The sequence below is a fragment of the Eretmochelys imbricata genome, chromosome 15 (genome assembly GCF_965152235.1).
Source record: "Eretmochelys imbricata isolate rEreImb1 chromosome 15, rEreImb1.hap1, whole genome shotgun sequence".
NCBI lineage: Eukaryota > Metazoa > Chordata > Testudines > Cheloniidae > Eretmochelys > Eretmochelys imbricata.
The window spans coordinates 9135482-9155979 of NC_135586.1; the positions used below are offsets into that span (position 1 = coordinate 9135482).

Genomic DNA, 20498 nt, shown 5'->3' on the forward strand with positions numbered 1-20498 from the left:
GCGGTTTGAGTGCGAGCCGGGCGGACTCCGCGGCTGCTGCTGCTCCGCGCGCCCCGGAGGCGCGGCCCGGCCCCATGGAGCCTGCAGCCCCCAAGCCGCCGCCGGCCGGCAGGAGCAGGAACCTGCCATGGTAGGGGAGGCGCCGTGCCTGGGATCGGGCCCCTCCGGCTGCGTGCGGCAGCGGGGATCCAGCCCCCGCAGCCACCAGCCTGGGGTCCGTGGGGCGGCTGAGACCAGCCCCCCGCCGCATGCGGGAGCGGGCCTGGGGTGTGCGGGGATCGGGGCCCTCCGCTCCCCCCAGCTGCGGGGGGGGGAGCCAGCCCCACCCCCCTGCCGCATGCAGGAGCGGGCCTGGGGTGTGCGGGGATCGGGGCCCTCCGCTGCTCCAGCTGCGGGGGGGGGGAGCCAGCCCCACCCCCCTGCCGCATGCGGGAGCGGGCCTGGGGTGTGCGGGGATCGGGGCCCTCCGCTCCCCCCAGCTGCGGGGGGGGGAGCCAGCCCCACCCCCCCGCCGCATGCAGGAGCGGGCCTGGGGTGTGCGGGGATCGGGGCCCTCCGCTCCCCCCAGCTGCGGGGACAGCCCCACCCCCCTGCCGCATGCAGGAGCGGGCCTGGGAGATGTGGGGCAGCTGTCCTCTCGGCGGTGTCTGCACGGAGGGCATCGCTCAAAGCCAGCACGCTTCTCCCTCTTGCCCCTGGCTGGAGGCAGCAGCTCTGTAATGGAGCCTTGCATGGGGTGAGCCACAGGGAAGCAGCAGTTCCTGAGGTCAGAATAACTTTTGCTCCCCGCGAGGGGTTGTGCAGTTTCACGAGCCTCTCTCCCCGGAGTGCAGGGTTGTAGGGCCTCTTGCAGGGGTCAGTGGGGCTGGGAAGCTGAGCGTGCCCCCCTCCCCCTTTGTCAAAACCCACTCCCTATGCCCTACGCTCAGCGTCCAGCTGAGAGAGCCATTCCTTCCCGAGGGGCGGGAAGAGGAGATGCTGGGGAAGCAGAATCAATCTCAGGCACTTAGTTTGTCTAAGTTGGGACCAGCTGGTTTGTTCGCCTGGTCTGAGCTGGAGTAGCCTACCCTCTCCATGGACCTCATCTGGGAGATCACTTGGGTAAATCAACAATAAAGTCTTTTATGGCTTCAAATGCCATTTTTCTCCTGGCATGGGAAATGGATTTCTGTATCGGGGGCAATTTGTCCAAAGCCAGTACCCTTGGGATCCATAGAAATAAGGCTACCCTGCTTTGGTGGCTCCCTAGTTCTGCATTCACTCGACCTGGTCCACTGTAAGCTCAATACAAAACATTTGTTTAAAAAAAATAATAAAGCAGGGTGTCCTACCAGTCCTGTACTCAGCCACACAAGAACACACCTTACCTGTTCTTTTGGGGTGGGACCATACTGCAACTCCCAGCTCAAGCTGCCTCCAGCATCTCCTCTGCCCACCTCCAATCAATCCCCTGTAAAGGCCAGTGTGAAGACCTAGAACTTGCATAGTATCTTGCAGTTAAAAGCATGGGATTGGATCTAGTCCCTAAGCTTGTGTGCTTCTTGCAGCATCTATAAAGTGATGTCACTGCAACTGGTTTATGCAAGGGTTTTTCTAAATGTATAGGGCAAGACAAACCTTTGGAGTATTTAAAGATACTGTAGATGCCAAAAGAGTCACTTGGCTTCCAAACTTAAGAGGGAACTGCAGCAGTAATCCTGCTTAAAAAGTCCGCAGCTGGGATGAGGTGGTGCTTGGACTGGGCTCTGTGTGTTAGGATTCAGCTGGGGTTTGGATTTGATAATGCCAGAGCCTACCGCTTCCAGGATTTGGAAAGAAAAATTACAAGCTTAGCTCTTTTTGTGAAGTTTTTTGCCATCTTAGACTAGATTCAGAAAACAGACCCCTCTGAACTGTAACCGGAACCATGGGACTAGGTTTTGATGTCAGCACACCGTTCCAAATTCAGAGTAGACTGAAGGTGAGTGTTAATCTAGCCTTGTGGGTTGTTGTCCAGCACTGGGAAGGGAACAAAGAGAAATTTCATGCCTGGAACACCTGGTTTCGACACTTGTGAAATGCCTGAAGTCTCAGCTCTTCATCGGCATTTATATTAAAATATCTTTATCTCTAGGGTGGAAAAATATCGTCCTCAGACACTGAGTGACCTAATTTCTCATCAGGACATTCTGAGCACCAGTGAGTATTTAATACTGCCACCGTTTTTCATCTGAGCTTCTCTATGCCCTTTGCAGACATGAGTTCCCATGATATCTTTGAGGTAGACAACTATAATTCCCATTTTACAGATGATGCAGCTGAGGCAAAGGTAGTATGATTTGCCTGGGGTCACTGAGAAAGTCAGTGGTAGAGCTGGTAGTCGAACCCAGGAGTCCTGACTCCACATTATGTGCTAGCCACTAGATAATGCAGCTTCTCTTTCGCTATGGAAACAAACATATTTATAATTGGTGGCAAGCTTACAGAAGCCTGTTAAATCGAATCACATCCGATCAGTGATGTGTTGCCATTATTTTAACATGGGTCTCTCATAATAAACCCTTTTTGGGCATGCATGAACCTTTTTAGGGGAAATGCTTTGATTCTTTTATATGGGAGGGGACCTAGATGCTATAATGAGCCGTATGAAATTGCAGAGAGAGGTGGAAGGTGTCACAGTTGCTTAGAATTAACCTGTTAAGGGGGTCCTCATTGCACCCTTTACAGGATGCCCTTCTGCCTCCTGTTGTATCCTTATCAGCCTTTCAGCATAACTGTTGTAAACTAACATGCCTCTTCCTGGAGAGTCTATCCAGCTCTACAGTCTTGAGTTCCATGCAGTTTGTTTTTTGTCATCATCCTTTCTTCTTGGTGCTAGGGGCCACTGATCCATTACAGTGAGTACCTCAGCCTGCTTGGGGGAAGAACTAGACCTGTCTGTCAACTGGCAGTTGGGGAATGCCCTGAAATTCCCCCTGATTTTATCTGCCTCCCCAGCAAGGAGCAGCTTGGCCAGACCACCCAGCTGCAGAGCTTTCCTGAGGAACACGCCCATCTTCCCCCCTTCAGATTTCTGGCTCACATGACTGCTAATTAATTTCTCTCTCTTATACCCAGCCACATCCTAGGGCTGTGTTTTTGCTCCTGAGGAGATTGTCCCCTCAGCTCCTTTTCCCCTCTGCGGTGTTTGTAGTCGCTGCTGCCCTGGCAGGTTTCCGGAAGTGAGCTAGGCGGAGAAGAGGCAAAAGGCAAGGCCTGTGGGTCCTGCTTCACTCCTCTCATCGAGAGCTGTGGTGGGGAACTTGGCCAGCTGTGTGGGCAGAGCACAGTTTTCCCCCCTCACAGCCCAGTCCGGCTGGGGCTGTCTCAGCCCCCTGTCCCAGGAAGGAAAAGAGGCCGTCGGGATTGGTATAGCCAGCTTCGGGGCCAAGCGGCTCGATGAGAGGGAGAGCAGCCTTGCGGTGGAAGAACAACAAGCAGGAAGGGGCCCTCTTTGCCCCACCATTTACTACATTCTAGCTCCTTCGGCCTCCGTTTTAGGAGGCCTGAGGGTTCCCCTGTGTGCACCAGTCACTACAGAGGCGAACGCAGTCGCCTTCCCTGCTGGTGGGGGACTCAGCACTTTGAACTGGGGGAGATTTTTTTTTTAAACGGGAAGGAATGGTGGTCTCACTAGACAGGCCCTTTGCGGGCAGCCACGCCCAGGCTGGTGTCACCTCAGCCCCCTCCCCTGGGCAGGGAAGCTCTCGGGTGGCATCAGCCCCACAACAAAAATAAATAATAATAAAATGACATGTCATCTGACCCCCTTCACCCGCTGTCACAGGCAGTGTGACCTGGCGGATGGTAGGGGGAGTATTGGCCTCTCGGCCTCAAAATGTCAGAGCCTACCTCCCTGTCACGGAGAGCAGGACACCAGTCTGTTTCTTACAGGTAATAGGGGCCTTTGGCATTGAATCCGGCGCTTGGGCAGATCTATTCCCAACTCTCTTCATGTTCGCGTGGGAGATCCTGGGAAGCTCAGGCTAGTCAGAGTCCTCAAACCAGTAGATTGACAGTCCTGGCTCCGGCTGGATGCTGAGGAGAGCAGTACAGGTCATGTGGCAAGCTGAAGGGGTCCTGATACCACTTTGCAAGTGGCAGCTGGAACAAACCTCGGGCATAGGTGCTGGAACTAGGGGAGCGTGGGGTGCTGCTGCACCTCCTAGCTTGAAGTGGTTTCCATTATCCACGGGGTTTACAGTTTGGGTCAATGGCTCTTAGCTCTCCTCCTATAAAAATTGTTCCAGCACGCCTGACTTCATGTGCCAAGGGGAGGTCAGTAGCTGCTCTCTCTTGCCTGAGAGCAACTCCAAGATTTATGTGACAGTGGCTGGATTAAGCAAACTGGACTTTCCAGCCAGAAATATCCTTGCTCGTTTTAAGTCAGGTTGGTGGGCTGGTGACTGACCACTTTGTATGTGGAAACAGCAGCAAAGCACCCTGTGGCCTCCACGTGTGTCAAGACCCCAGCTGTGAGGTAGTGAATGGCATATTTAAAGCTGGACAATCTCTCTCGCCTTTCCCACCACTTTGGGAGAGCAGCAGTGGGACTGTTTGTCTTTCTGGCTGAGGAGGCGATGGCTTTTAGGTCTGATTACCCTAGCGTGGGACCTTCCTCTGTGTCTGCCTCACAGAGGAGGGCTGCTATTGCCAAATCCAATCCCCCAACCAGCACCAGACAGGTTAAAAAGGGATCCTTGGAGGAAGTGATGATCAGTTGGGTCCTAGTAAGATGTCGACAAATGAAGCTTGCTTAAGTAGGTGAAGTCCATTGTTTAAGGCCATGGGAGTGCTCTCAGATGAGACCCAGTACTGTATTTAGAATTCAGACCGGGAGTCCTCACGACTGTGTCAGTATTCATTCCCAAAGCGAATTCAAGAACTATTCTTCCTTCTGTCAATTATCAAACACCTGTCTGTGAGGGGCATGGACAATCTCAGGGCAGAGAAGTCTCCTCTCTTGTATTGAGAGCTGCAAGGTGACTAAATGGCCATCAGTGCATACTTTCACCAAATACTATGTATCGGTCATCTGTTCATTAGCCAATGCCTTTTTTTTTTTTGGCAGACGTTGTCTCCACGCCTCAGTGCCCGGGGAAGGGCACTGAGGCGTGGAGACAACTATCTGTTTAGATGATCCTGTTTCCCCCCTCCCCGCCCCCAGAGCCATGCTGCATGAAAGCCCCGTTGTAATGAAGCTGGGGACCTTAGTATGGTGAAGAATAGGGACATTTATTTTCACTCTACCTGAAAATCTCCTTTCTTTGAGTAATAGGATCCACAGATCCAGCAGACCCTGGAGACAAATGGTCATCCAGAACAGAGATGGAAATTGACACCCAAAGATTCAGATTTATTTCATTAGGGGAGGTTATCCCCATGCTCTGCAGTACAAGAAATTGTTGTGCTTTTTGATCAATATTTAACACAATCTGTAATTTAGGAAAGTAGAATGGAATTATCCCAGCTGTGGAAGTCGTTAGCTAGAGCAGTAGCTCTCAACCTTTCCAATCTACTGTACCCCTTTCACAGAATCATAGAATATCGGGGTTGGAAGGATCTCAGGTGGTCATCTAGTCCAACCCCCTGCTCAAAGCAGGACTAATCCCCAACTAAATCATCCCAGCCAGGGCTTTGTCAAGCCGGGCCTTAAAAACTTCTAAGGAAGAAGATTCCACCACCTCCCTAGGTAACCCGTTCCAATGCTGCACCACCCTCTTCGTGAAAAAGTGTTTCCTAATATCCAACCTAAACCTCCCCTGCTGCAACTTGAGACCATTCCTTCTTGTTCTGTCATCCGCTACCACTGAGAACAGTCTAGATCCATCCTCTTTGGAACCCCTCTTCAGGTAGTTGAAAGCAGCTATCAAATCCCCCCTCATTCTTCTCTTCCGCAGACTAAACAATCCCAGTTCCCCCAGCCTCTCCTCATAAGTCATGTGTTCCAGTCCCCTAATCATTTTTGTTGCCCTCTGCTGGACGTTTCCCAATTTTTCCACATCCTTCTTGTGGTGTGGGGCCCAAAACTGGACACAGTACTCCAGATGAGGCCTCACCAATGTCGAATAGAGGGGAACGATCACGTCCCTCGATCTGCTGGCAATGCCCCGACTTATACATCCCAAAATGCAATTGGCTTTCTTGGCAACAACGGCACACTGACTCATATCCAGCTTCTCGTACACTGTAACACCTAGGTCCTTTTCTGCAGAACTGCTGCCGAGCCATGCGGTTCCTAGTCTATAGCGGTGCATGGGATTCTTCCGTCCTAAGTGCAGGACTCTGCACTTGTCCTTGTTGAACCTCATCAGATTTCTTTAGGCCCAATCCTCTAATTTGTCTAGGTCCCTCTGTATCCTATCCCTACCCTCCAGCGTATCTACCACTCCTCCCAGTTTAGTGTCAAGAGTCTGACTTGTTTTGCGTACCCCCATGTTTCACCTCACTTAAACTACTTGCTTACAAAATCAGACATAAAAAATACAAGTGTCACAGCACCCTGTTACCGAAAAATTGCTGACTTTCTCATTTTTACTATAATTATAAAATAAATCAATTGAAATATAACTATTGTACTTACATTATAGTATATAGAGCAGTATAAATGAGTCCTTGTATGAAATATTAGTTTGTACGTACTTCACTAGTGCTTTTTACATAGCCGTTTGTAGAACTAGGCAAATATCTAGATGAGTTGATGTACTCCCTGGAAGACCTCTGCGTACCCCCAGCGGTATGCGTACCCCTGGTTGAGAACCACTGAGCTAGAGGGAAGTTCAGGGTGTGAGGCATTTCCCTACTGCTAATGGCTGCCTGCTTTAGTTCTGCCTCCAAGCTGCAGGCAGGCAGGCAGGCTGAAGTACCCATTGTAAGAGATTTGTGGCTCTTTCTACTCAAAGAAAAGAAACTTACAGATAAGTTTTCCTCCTCTGCACTGTGTGGACACTTAAGATCCTATGGCACTGTTTGTAAGGGCAAGGATATTCTAAGCCACAGTTTCCTCTTCCCACCTCCTCTGTGGCTTCATGAACTCTACATTCCATGGGTGGCTGTCATGCAAGTGGACTCTAGATAGCTGATGAAATGCTTTGGAGCAAAGGGCACACCTCTAAACTAGATTACTGTGTCAAAACCAAGCTGGACTTTTAAGCATTTTTGAGCCCCCCCCCCAAAAAAAAAAACAAAACAACCTTGTTTCAAATGTGCCCTTCTCAAAATGGTCTAGTGAGCATGTGCTGCACTCTGAAGGCATCTGGCAGTACAGCACAAGTGCTCCTGGAGTTCAGCATGCAGGGGATGCTACAGGTTAGCCCCCTAAATCTAAGAGCAGGAAGACCAACAGCTGCTCACTTAGTATCTAATTAGAAGGGCTTCTTCTTTTCCTCACCCCCTAACCCATCTCTCATCAGTTCAGAAGTTCATCAGCGAAGATCGTCTGCCTCACCTTCTCCTCTATGGACCACCTGGCACTGGCAAGACCTCCACAATTCTGGCCTGTGCTAAACAGCTCTATAAAGACAAGGAATTCAATGCCATGGTTTTAGAGGTAAATCACAATGTCCTGCTGGCCCCGGTGCTCTTGTTCATTTGAAGGTGGTACTTTCCAACTCCCATAACTCTGCTCCCGGTATAGTGAAGGGCTAGCCAGGGTTAGTTAGCATCCTGGAGCGCTGCTTCTCCATAAACAAACACTGCTAAAGATCAGTTTCCCTTTGCCTCTCTAGATATCGAGACCTGCATATACGCTGCAGTCTTAGGCCTGGTGTACCCAAGGAAGTTGACCTGGTTTAAGTTAGACCAGTACAAGTCACTGTGTCTTATTTTAGTTTGAGAGGCTTATGTCCATTTAGTTTAAACCTGTCCCAATTATTCTTGTTAACAATAATAGCAATACATAGCTCATATGTAGCACTTTTCATCAGTAGATCTCGGTAAACTTAAGCTGCTCTTCAACCAGAATAAGTGTCCATACAGTGGCTTCCACCAGATTAACTAAATCTAAATCCCCACCGTAGTGTGTCACCAGTGCAACTTTCAGGTGTAGACAAGCTCTTCCTGTGCAAAGATGCATTAATAATGCCATCTCCCTCCCCCTCTCTCTAGCTGAATGCTTCGGATGACAGAGGAATTGATGTTGTCAGAGGACCCATCCTGAGCTTTGCTAGCACAAGGACAATCTTTAAGTAAGTGCCATGACATGTTGGTATCCCTCGCCTCCCAAGAGGTGGTTTCTCCCTTTATCTATGCTTTGCCCCTTTCTCCTCCTTGACCTGCACCAAGTCACAAGGAGTCCACAGAATGTAAAGTATGACATTGAAATACCGCTCTTGGCTTAAAAGGGGATGGTCAGTTTTTGGGGGGAAGCACATGCTTTCTAACTACCTGTTACACCCAGTTACAAGGTGGGGTAGGTAGTGACTGGACAGGAGATGTGTGGAAAGTATTCTCTGCATGATAGGGGAGGAGGAAATAAGAATATTCAGGGAGATAAGTAAGAAAGTTATTGCAGTCTCTGGGGGGTATTGTAACACACAGGGGAGGAACGTGTCCCCACAGCTCCAGTCTGGTATTCTCTTTTGGGCGCTTTACTATAGGAAGATGGGGGAGAGTGCTGAGATGAGCATCTGGGATGAGAGTGTGGAGGGAACTGACTAAAAGATGAATGGAATCAAGGCCCAACATACTCAGAAGTGGCCCCTGACATGCAGTGCCTTGCTTTTCGGGGGCCCCATCCTGGGCCAGATTATCAGAGATGCTGAACATCAACTCCCAAAGTCAGGAGAGCTGCAGGAGCTCAGCACCTCTGGCAGTCAGGCCCTTGGGTGTGTCGAGCTGGGCACCAACACTCAATGGCCACTTCTGGAAATGTCTGTTTATCGGCCGTATGTGGACAGTGCTGCGGAAGGGAGAGAAGATAGAGGATTCTGGGTACGTAAAGGGTACATGAGTCTGGGGTGAAATGGTGTCAATCATTTGGGAGTAATGGCTTGAAATACTGGATGTTAGCCAAAAAAGGGATGGGTATAAGGAGGAGTTAATGCTTTGGTAGGATTGGGTCTCTCCAAGCTCTAAATCTCCCAGGGCCAAGCTTGGCTCAACTCCATGGGCTTCCTCCAGCTCGAGTGCTCAGGCAGGGAACCTGCTGCAGGTTAGGCTGCAGGCAGGAATGACTGAAGCAGCCATCCCCTCTCTTTCCATTAGGAAAGGTTTTAAGCTTGTGATCCTGGATGAAGCAGATGCAATGACCCAGGATGCCCAGAATGCCCTACGGCGAGGTGAGTGGCATTCGGCTTGTGACAGATAAGGGTGTGGTGGTGCTCAGGGTAACTTGTTGAGACAGGGCCCAGCTGTGATTTCATGCAGTTTTGCCTCCCACCCTGAGCAAATTGTCTGTTCAGGCTTTTTCCAAGCAAGCGAGTGGTAATGCTGTGCATGTGACACGACAGTGTGTGTAGCAGTGTTGTAGGCAAGGTAGCTGTTGCCTAACACTCCAGTGACTGCATCTCCCATGCTGAAGTGGCGTGTGTGCGTTTGCGTATATCCATCAGTACCATGCTTTGGGATGAAAGGAGCAATACACGTTAACTCCTGAAGGCAGCTGAGAGAGGAGGAATCTGTATGGTATCTTCATGATAACGACATGGGCTCGGTGTTCCAGGTCTTGACCAAAGGGGCCACGCACAGTAAATTCCTGGAACTCCTTCTTTGGAAGGAAGGATAAAGGGCTTGAGTCAAGCCTTCTGGGAGGTGAAACTCTAGCTCCAGGAATACCAAGCTATTTCATGCTACGTGTGTTCACTAACTCTCTTCTGACTGCACAAACACAGGCTGGTGCAAGTTCTGATTGGCAGTTCCCTTCCCCTCCTCCCCCCTTTGCAGTGATTGAGAAATTCACCGAGAACACCAGGTTTTGCCTGATCTGTAACTACCTCTCCAAGATCATCCCTGCCTTGCAGTCCAGATGCACAAGGTTCCGGTTTGGCCCCCTGACTCCAGAACTCATGGTCCCCAGACTGCAGCATGTCATTAAGGAAGAGATGTGAGTAAAAAACATTGTTGGGGAAGGGAGGGGAGACAAAACAAAATGGAAATGGAGTTTTGCATCGAGGGAGCATCTGACCTATTCAGCTGCCTCTTGCCTTTGTTCATGCAATCACGGGTGTCCTCACCGCTTTCCATAAATCCTCCCTCCCCAATTTCTCTTGGCTCTCCTAAATCCTCCTCTTACCTCTGGAAGTAACAGCTGGCTTTTTCCTTCTCTCCAGTTTCCTCCACACATTTCTCCCCCTGCAGGGAACTGTAGTTTTCCTCTGTCTCTTCTTTTGTTCCATTCAAAATCAATTCCCTTCAACCTTTGGCAGCTAGAGATGCCTGCAGGTCCTTGGGGGCTCTGTCTCTGAGCAGGTCCCTTCCTTAAGCTGCTTTGGAGCTTCAAATGCAAATGTAGGGCTGAAAAGTGACTGAAAAGAGGAGAGGCCTCCTGGAGTCCTATTTGTTTGTGGTTTTCCAGAGCAAACTTGCTCAGGTCCCCTCTACTGGTTGCCAGCTGTGTGAACTTGAGCTGGATTTTCTTCTTACCCTCATCCCCACTAATGAAGGTTCTGCAGGGCCAGATTCTGCCCTAATAGCACCTCCACTGACTGTGGGCCTGCCCAGGTGCAACACAGCAAAACCAGGCTCTAATTAAAGCTTAATTACTGTGTTAATAATGGTCAAGGCAGAGGGGAAACCAGCTCACTCCCTCTCTTACAGCTGCGTTGGCTCCTTACTTTTCATACTAAAGGTCTGCCTGTGTGCCCACCCAGGGGGTTTGTGCCCTGGGAGAGAAGGGGGTGTCCCTTCAGAGTTCCTTGTCTGAGTATAACTGCTCTTTAAGACAAATGGAACCAGCCATGGTTTGTGGTTAAAACCATGGTGGCATAGCGGAGTTGTGGGCTGGTGTTTAACTTCTGAAGAGCTGGGTAGCAAGTGAAACAAGTCTGAGCTCAACCTAGTCCCAAGTATTGGGTTTTTTGATATGAACCTTTTGACGTGATTGGCCACAGGACTAGCAGGTGTATTGTAGGTGAGGCATGAGTGCCGTGGCAGAGTGGTGTGTGTGTTGGAAGCTTGTCGCGGGGGCAAATATTGCACACCTGCTTCTAGCCAGTGCTTCTCTTTGGCTCAGCAAATTCACCTCTACTTCACTAGGCCTCTCCTCTGGGAATACCTGCTTTCTGCCTCCAGAGCCTCATGGCTCTTTCCATGCCCTGCATACACCTCTTGGAGTCTGCTGGGCCGACTGAAGGTTGTCTTGCACAGCCCCGCTCCAGGCAATACAGTTGGCAGAGCAGTCCCCATGCTGCCTGCTCACATGGGGATGGACGGTCTGTCAGTCTAATTCGGCCTGAACAAATGATCCTGAGGTATCAGGATCTGTCGTCTTTGCTCCTGGCAGCCGGGAAGAGGAGTGAAGCAAAGATACCATTTTGCATAGAGACAGAGGGCCCCAAACCTGTCACGGTGCCATGTCCGTACATTGCTTTGTGACATTATTAGGACTGTTCAAATATTGGGGTGTCCCATGGCAGCTGTTCTGTGACTCAGCAATTCTCCAGGGCTCAGGGCCCCTGCTGTGCATCCTGAAATCTGTGTCTTTCAGGGCTGACGTGAGTGAAGATGGGATGAAAGCACTGGTGACCCTCTCCAGCGGCGACATGCGCAGAGCTCTGAATATTTTGCAGGTACAGTCCTATGTATCCGCATTGCTGATTTCAGAGTGGCAACGGTGCCACTTGTGTAATGGCCAGAGAGACGTCTCCTCCCTTGACACGTGCGTGGAATGGTTCACAGGGAGTCAGACCCGTTGGTCACATGCAACATCCTCATCCCCATGGTTAAGGGAGAGATTCAGGAGCTCTTCCTCCACTTACTCAGTATTGCAGATGGTATTTGTAGGCAAGAGTGCACTGCGGGCCTAGGCTTCCCAGCGTGCGCTTCCTTGGCTCGGCTCCAGCCCAGGGTCTCCTTCGAGACTGGCTGCAGCAGGAGCAGCCAGGTAGAGATGGTATTCCAGCCACAGAGCCCGCCAGAACCCTCAGCCCTTCTCCCCACAGCATCCCTGAAGTGCTGCAGTGACTTGTGGGGAACCAGCGCTGGCTGAGGACCATTGGCAAGTGGCTGAGTAATGCTGCAGCACAGCAGATGGTATACAGGGAAGGCGGGTGGGGAAGTTAGTCTGTTCGGTTACTGATTGCACAGATTGTCTTTGGAGGGGTGGGAGAGAGACCACGGCAGATTCCTCTTCACTCCTGGTACTGAAGCGACTGTGAAATGGCACCGTGGGTGGGGTTCCATGTCTGCCTCTTAGTGACTGGTTCAGATGACAAGCAGAACGGCTCCCCCAACTACCTTCCTTGCAACTCACCGCAGGCTCAGAGTCCTTCCTTCCTAAAACACGGTCTCTGGGTTCTTAAGGGCCCAGTGACACCCGCACAGCCCCCGTTGCCTAGCCTAGATTTATAATGGGTGACATCTGTGCACTTAGAGCAGTTTCTGTTGATGATGCACAAAGGAGAACAGGATCCGGCTTGGTCTTCCATGGTGCATGGGTCCTGCAGGGCTAACGGGAGGGAAAAGCAGTTCTAGTCACAGAGGGTTCATCCACACAGGGATAAACAACACGTGACTGGCCCGGCTTGGCTGGGCTTGGGCTCTGGGGCTGAAAAATTTCTGCGTAGACACTTGGGTGGAGCCTGAGACCCTGCGAGGGGGAAGGGTCCCAGAGCTTGGGCTCCAGCCTGAGCCTGAAGGTCCACACAGCAGTCTTTAGCCCCACAGGCCAAACCCCAGGAGCCTGAGTCAGCCATGGCCATGCTGCGGGTCTTTTATCCCCGTGTTGACGTACCCGAAAGGTCCGATGCTGATGCACACCGGCCAGAGCTGCCCTCTAACTTCTCCTCCTCTCCTGGCAGAGCACTACCATGGCCTTTGGGAAGGTGACAGAGGACACTGTGTACACATGCACGGGGCACCCCCTGAAGTCTGACATTGCCAACATTCTCGACTGGATGCTGAACCAGGACTTCACCACTGCCTATAAAAGTATCCTTTTGATCATCCTCCTTACACCGCCCTGAGGGGCGAGTGAGACGGGCGTCCGACTAACATGGTGATGATGGGATGGCATCACGTGGCCTCTTTCACCAATAGCGCTAATGGAAAAGGGAGGCTTTTGCATTATAAGGCACTTGGCCACGCAAGTAACTCATGCCAATTAAATCCCTATAGCCTGATCCTGCTCCCACACAGCTGTAGATTCAGAGCTGAGGGCATGCGGCATCACACATGATTGGATCCTATATGTTTGCCAACAAGAGTGCCAGTTGGTATGTTGCTCACCCCACCAAGGATCCAGTGAACGGGCGGGACAGGAATCCCTTGTTTTGGTGGCATCTACTCCTAGGCTTTGGAATTCTGTGCAAGAAAATCCCTTGACTCTCTCCTCAGAAATCCTGGAGCTGAAGACACTGAAGGGTTTGGCTCTGCATGACATCCTGACACAGATCCACTTGTTTGTGCACCGAGGTAATACTCCTGGGTGGCCACCACAACACGTGGTCACCCTGTCCTAACATGCATATCCACCAAAGTAGCTTGCAGACGGTGTTCCTCATTAACCCATAGGCAACTAATCCCTCTGGGGCCGGGCTACGGTCTGGGGACTCTGGGTGAGGCTGTAACAAAGGAAGACTGTGTCTGTGCTATGGGAAGAGGAAGCCCCACGGGTAACTCCTCACCGTACATGGTTCCATTCACCGGTTAGACTGCAATGGGCCAGAGGTGGGGAAAGAACTGGCATGGAGCTGGCTGCAGAGCAATAGCTCAGCTTGGATTTTTTTACTTCCTGTTCAGCACTGTCTGACCCGCCTTGTTTCGCTTTGTGGCGCACGGACTTTATGGCTGTGACACATTGGCTATTAGCAGCATGTGTTTTGGGTGCGGGAGAGATGGGCTGCTACTGCTGTCTCCCTAAGCAGAGCTAACACAGGGCTATGCAGCCATCTTCAGTTACTGTTTCAAATAGCCATCCTTCCTCACAGGGTGGAGCAGGTCCATGTAGGAGCCTTACATGGCTTGACTCTTTTTTAAAACGCCACATTTACTCAACCTGTCTTCATCTCACTCCCTAGTTGACTTCCCACCTTCTGTCCGAATCCAGCTACTGATCAAAATGGCAGACATCGAGTGAGTATTCCTTTGCTTGCCCCGCTGCCTTTTCTCCACTAACAGTTATCTTCAAGCTGCTGATGATTGGCCTGTCTGAACCCCTCCGGTGGGAAATTTATTGTTAATGCTGCACCCCTGGTTCACAACAGGACTGCGCCCACTATCTTCAGTGGCCCCTGCATGTGTTTTAGCACAAATTGTATATTTCCAGAAGCTATTGCCATGAAATCCATAGGGGTTTTTTGTTTGTTTGTTTTTTGTTTTAATTGTAAAACCCACATGTTGCCCAGCTTGTGCTGGGACAGACCCAGCAATACCTGCAGCGTAGGGTCTGGCCAAATGGAGTATTTACATTTATGCTTTTCTTCTGTCTTAGGCACAGACTGGCTGCAGGGACAAGCGAGAAGATTCAGCTAAGCTCCCTTATTGCTGCTTTTCAGGTTACCAGGGACTTGATCGTAGCTGAGGCTTAGGTCCAGTGGCTTCCTGCGAACACAGTTTATACCCTCCACCCTCCCATGAAGAAGTAAAAAAGAAGAATGTCCTTGTCTGAACACACGAGTCCAGTGGCTTCTGCAGTTCCTTACCCACTATATTATCAGTATAGGGGGCTTCTAATATTGGGGACAAATTTGGCCTTCAGATACATGCACCTCATCGCTCCTGACTTAAGAGAAACTCAGCACAAGCATTTGAGGGCAGAATTTAGCCCTTTGCAGCTAAGTGTGAGGTGATGGACAACTTCTGAGCACTGTCTGTGTATACACTGCAGCATGAAATACACCTTTGAAGGGAAGTAAGGTAGGTTCATCTCTTCCCTTACACCCAAGGAAGGGGTTGACTTTGTGGCACACAGTGTGTAGCTGAAGCTGGCTGTTGCTGGGTTTTAAGGCTGCAAGCTCTTTTCATTTACTGGGAGCTGATATTTAGCACTGTTCCAGCTCTTACTTGTAGCAGCTTCTACTGGGAGACTTTGGTCGAAATTCACCATCAGTCTAAATATCTAACTTTCCCTGACTAATGGAACGGCACTCCTACAGCAGCAGCAGATTTGACCCATCTAGCCTGCAGGAACTTTAGGGGCAGAATTGTGTATAGCAGAGGGTGCTGGAGCTTTCCCCTTATCTGAGACTTTAAATGAGGTTTCCCGTGACACAATTTCACAGGAAGCCTAAACTGGTCTCAGAAGGATGTTCTTAAACAGAGATGGTGTACCATTACCCAGTGCAGAATACAGGGGTCTCTTGATTTAATCAATACCCTAAATTCTGTAAACTGGCTTTACAGTAGGTGCTTCTGGCCTGCCGTCCTAAATTGCAGCAGGTTAGTGTAGTTACAGCCTAGGAATGACGACATACTAGTAATCAGTTGTAGGAAAGGGAAACATTTATTTTGCCTCTTGAAGTTTGTAAAAACATCTCCAGCTCCTGGGTACATGACGGCAATACTACAGATCGTGGTCAAGTAAAAATTAAGGCCATCTTCAACTTCGTCAATCAGGATGCTCGACTGGGCCCATCTGTGTCCCAGGATGCTCTTTACATACAATGCAGAAGAAATTCACAATTGAAGAGCTGTGAGTGATAGGGTCCAGTCATTCTACTAGCTTAGAGAGCGATGCTCCATGTACCCATGGTGCTGCTGAGGTGGTCAGCTGTGGTACTGAGGTATAACAAGTGGCTGGTTTGTTGAGACTGCTCTTCAGTGCAGATGATGGGGATTTCACCACCCCTTTCTGCTAGACAGGTTCAGTGCACATATGGGGCTCAGAGTTGCTGGCCAAGATCTGTCTTCAAGAAAACTGCTAGTTTAAAGGGACAACGCTCCCTCCCCCCACTACCCTTGCTCCCAGCATTAGAGAAAGGGCTCCTTTTGCTGCTGTGATCTTTTAATGAGCTCTTGTTCAGAACTTGAACACATTGGTTTTAGGTTCGCTGGATCAGACCTAGCTTCACCCAATCTGAGGTGCGCCACTCAAAGGGGGCACTTTCCCCTTTGTTTTACTATTACAGCAGCATGGTGTGGACAGCAGTCTTCCAATTAACCCATACTGTCACTTGTGCTCCTTAACAGAAAGTCCAGTGGCACTTAAGGTTTGGGGGTATTTTTGCAAGATTTAAGGATATTAAAAGCTTAGTCTCGATTCCACATTTAATCTTTCTAAAAAGGGGAAGTTGTTAGCCTGTCCTGTCAGTCATGGCCATGTGTTCTGAAGTAGCTTACAGCCCTTCCAGTTGCACGGCAGTATATACGTGGGTAGTTATAAAAAGGGGGACTGGAGCAATTATGACAAAGCATGTACTGTTACTGCTGCCAGAAACTAGCCCAAATGAAACAGGTGTATGAGAGATGGCTTCTCTCACACACACCCCTCTTTGATACAGTACACATGAGTCATTAGCCCTGCCTGGAAAACTCCCTGGAAATTAGACTCCAAAAAGCAGTACTTTGGCTGGAGAGAAAGTGAGCAAGGAGCACAAGAACAGGACAATAGAGCCCTGTCAGCTGCTGTCTCTCTGCCAAGTGTAAGAAGTGACTATAGTGCCAAGAATTCACCATTCTTAAAAACAAGGCCACAGAACATTTACTGGGATAGTACATTGGTGAATTATCCAATGAGACTTGTCAAAATAAGTGAACAAATCAGCTCTGGTAGTTATTGGTTGTTATTAAATCTGCCCGTTCCCTCCCCCCAACACGCACACATTTGCAAAATTCACAAGTTCATGCTTGGCCTCCCCCATAATGCCAACTAGCCAGGCTCTGCCACAATTAGTGTATGCCAGGGGGATACAAATTAAAAAGCTGCCCAAAGTTGAAATCATTTTCACAAAACTAGACCAGCAGCTGGCTTGGTGCAGAGCACGTCCTGACCCCCAGTCACTGTCCTTAAGGTGTTCATCTTTCCATTACACACACAGGAAACATCTGCCTTACACCACATAACCGAACCACAAGTACTTGTGTCTCTGCCAAGTGGGCTGATTAAGCCAATTTCATTCTGGCAGCCACACTAGTATTAAGGGGATCTTTCACTCCACACCAAGCCCCTGCAACTGAACATTTGGGTCTCCCTCAGGGCCGTGTACTTTTGTCACCCAAAAAATGGCTCTAGGAAGAGCATCTCTAACTCTTCAAAAGGGGGAAACAAACCTTTTATTTTGAAGTCTTTGCCCACAACACAGAGACTTGTTCAGGTTCAGCCATCTTGGAACCAGGCCAAAGAAAGTAATAAACATGAAAGCCACTGCCTCATTTAGTAATTCAACTAGGGGACACAGTTTCCCATTCATGAAAGTGCCGGTTTGAGTTTGGATTGCCATACCAGTGAAGGCGGCTTCTCAGAGCCCTCTAGCTTTTAACACACAATGTTCAGCAATTGCACTTGACGTGAAAGCACCGAGAGAGAATTGAAGCTTGCATTGCTGTTGGCAGGGCCCTTCCGAATCGAACGCCCTGCACAGCCATTGCTTGAATGGATGGATCACTTGCATAGAACTCTTGCCCCTCCTTGTCTGAGAATTGAGTTCTAACAAATTCAAAGCTCAATCAACTAGCCCACTGCATGTTTTTGCTGGGTTCTCTTATTAAAATAACCTACATGGTCAAAGATACGCCCCAAACAGAGGAACAGAAATCCTTCTTGCACTAGAACCATAGCACATAGTGGGTCTTTGACTATTTTATAGCCCCAGCTGCTCCTCCGTTCCAGAACAAAGCTCGGAAGGAAGGAAGCCAGCCACCTCCAGGTTTCTTTGGACCCCATGTACTACACAGGGTTTAAAAGGTCCTGTAGGTGAGGAACTCTTTCATTTTCTTGGGAATGGGTAGTGCTAGCACCTGGTACGTTGTTAGGAAGGTGCGGAGAGCTTTACGGCACAAGTGCTTAAGTGATGAGAGGACCTTGGGGGCACTCCAGAACTGGACGTGGCCATCTCTTGTCCTGCAACAAGAGACCAAGGATAAAGGTTAGCATCCACGCAGCTCAGCATCTGAACAAACAGCATGCGTGCCCTGACCAGACATGCCAGACCCGGGAGTGGGGGGAAAGCAGAAATTGGGCTTGTTTTTGGCTTAATCCAACTCCCCTCTTGGCTAGGTTTTGGCTTGTAGCAGTTTTTTTTTTTTTTTTTTTTTAAATCAGCTCCCAGTGAGCAGGGGCCAGGGGGGAGAGAGTCAGGGATGTACAGAGGGCCCCCCACAGTCCCAGACTGCATGCCAGGGGGGGCCAGTCACAGAGTGTTGGGGTTCTTAGGGATTGGCTTGTTTTGAAATGGGATGAGCTTGATTTTTGGCTTATTGTGAAAGTTGGCGACTGTGGCCCTGACCCCGCTCCTGCATGGGGAGGAAAGAAAAAGCTGCCCTCACGGGACTTTTAGGAAGTGGATAGTCATCAATCACGGACCACGGGCTTGCAACCTCTTTGCAGATTTTCCTCTCCATGGGAGACCACAGGCTCTCACTCGCACCCCTTTTCCCCACCCCTGACTGGGATGACTTCATGAGAGCCCATCCTGCACACTCCAGAGAAACCTCGCACTCAAGGCCTCTCATGCCTGGTTGAGAAAGCTGGACTGTCCCGGTGTGTTCCGGCAGAGGCTGCTGCAGACACGCAGGAGAAAGGCTGACTGCAACATCCCAGCTCACTGCTGAACCCTAGAGTCCCGGGGGGGCGGGGGGACGACACATGGACATGGGGGCTGCTAGCTGAGATGGAAGAATAAGGCAGGAACCCAACCAAGCTTGGTGAGTAGGGAATTGGGAGGGAAGACAATGCTCCAAGCACAGGATTTTTCAACATCGCTCTTTCCTGGCACCAAGGTCATGTCCACACTTGGAGCCCTATTCCAGTATAGGAATCGTGTTGTAAAACACCAGCTTGGTGCTAGTGTGGACACAGCTATACCAGCAGCCCTGTGCTTTGTACTGGTATGGTCAAACACCCCCCACCCCCCAGGAGCAAAGCACCCTCTACTGATAGAAGGGCTGCTCTAGCATCTACGCTCGGACTTCTGCCAGCGCAGCTGTGTCGGTCAGGGGTGTGACGACGGATACAGCTGTGTGCTGGCAGAAGCCTGTAGCGGAGACCGGGCCTGAGGATGCCCACTTTTGAGACAGCAGCCATTTCGGGTTAAGATGGAGTCCCATTCCCCCGCCTCCCTCACCCCAAACTTAGCGCAAACAGAGTGTGCTCTCGGCAGAGCACGTCCCACGGGCTGGCACAGAACATACACACCCTGTGGCAATAAACCCGCCATGTGGGAAGTAGACACAGCACAGGCCATTGGTCATGGGTGCAAATGCCACTGGAGTTCTTAGTTCCAAATCCCAGATCCTCAGGAGTCTAAAGGAGAGAAAGAGAAGCACGATGATGGCCCTGGAGTTTACAAACCTAAGTGGCACTAGCTACTCCAACTGCATCAGCTAAAATAAATTCTCAGCCGTCAAAGTTAAAATAACCACACACATTTCTAAAGAAAATTTCATCCATAGGCCTCCAAGCAATTTACAAGGCTACTTCAGCTTCACGACTCCACTGTGAGGCAGGCATTATACCCATTTTAGAGGGGCTTAAACTGAGGCAGAGATAAAGTGACTTGGCTCAAGGTCATAAGAACGTAGAAGAGCTGCCATGCTGGGTCAGACCATGGCCCACCTTGCCCAGTATCTTGACTGTGACCGTGGCCCATAAGCGAACTGGGTGGATGGAAGAGGTTTCCGCTTCTGAGAACTTCCATTTACCTAACCCTTCTCCCAGACAAAAAAAGTACTAGAGATACCAGCACCAGCTGGGACAAAAGGACCAACACACACCACCCTTGCCAGCTTGACCTGGCTCAGACGGTAATCTGGCCGATGATTCAACAGCAGGGTTAGCCCCATCTCCACAGGGACATTCCCAGGGTCACCAACCCCGACATGCAAAAAGAATGGTTCTGTAAAAGCACACAGAACCTTGCAAAGCCCCTTGGGACAAGGAGCTGGGGAGTTTGCCTGTACAGTGGACAGGCACTGGACAAAAAGCAGCAGCAAGAAGTTACAGTCCTGATTTTAGCCCACAATAGCCTCTCGATCTGCAAGGAATCCTCTCTAGGTTCCCCCCCAGATTTCCAAGGCAGCTGACAGCACCAGGGGGGTGGAGGCAGCAGAACTTAATTTGTTGCGAGTCAGGATGCTGTTAGTGCTTCATGGCGTGTAGCCCAACAAGACACCGGTCTTGGGAAGGTGATGGTGACGACACCCATCAACCCTCCTCTTGGGTAGGGCAC

The 20498-nt window shown here is 50.2% G+C and overlaps 2 protein-coding genes across 2 annotated transcripts in view; one reads left to right on the plus strand and one right to left on the minus strand.

The window, feature by feature from the left end:
• Positions 1–16373, plus strand: RFC5 (replication factor C subunit 5). Its single transcript, XM_077835318.1, has 11 exons — positions 1–130; positions 2114–2178; positions 7431–7567; positions 8125–8204; positions 9223–9296; positions 9901–10060; positions 11663–11744; positions 12975–13104; positions 13510–13587; positions 14193–14247; positions 14606–16373. The coding sequence occupies exons 1-11, from the start codon at positions 75–77 to the stop codon at positions 14700–14702; spliced, it is 1014 nt and encodes a 337-aa protein (XP_077691444.1). The 5' UTR covers positions 1–74; the 3' UTR covers positions 14703–16373.
• WSB2 (WD repeat and SOCS box containing 2) overlaps positions 15598–20498 on the minus strand; it is a 22018-nt gene continuing 17117 nt past the window's right edge. Inside the window, exons 8-9 of the mRNA XM_077835317.1 lie at positions 19466–19573; positions 15598–18172 (exon numbers count right to left, since the gene is read on the minus strand). Coding sequence (XP_077691443.1) covers positions 18010–18172; positions 19466–19573 — 271 coding nt within the window. The 3' untranslated portion in view covers positions 15598–18009. The remainder of the gene's footprint in view (positions 18173–19465; positions 19574–20498) is intronic.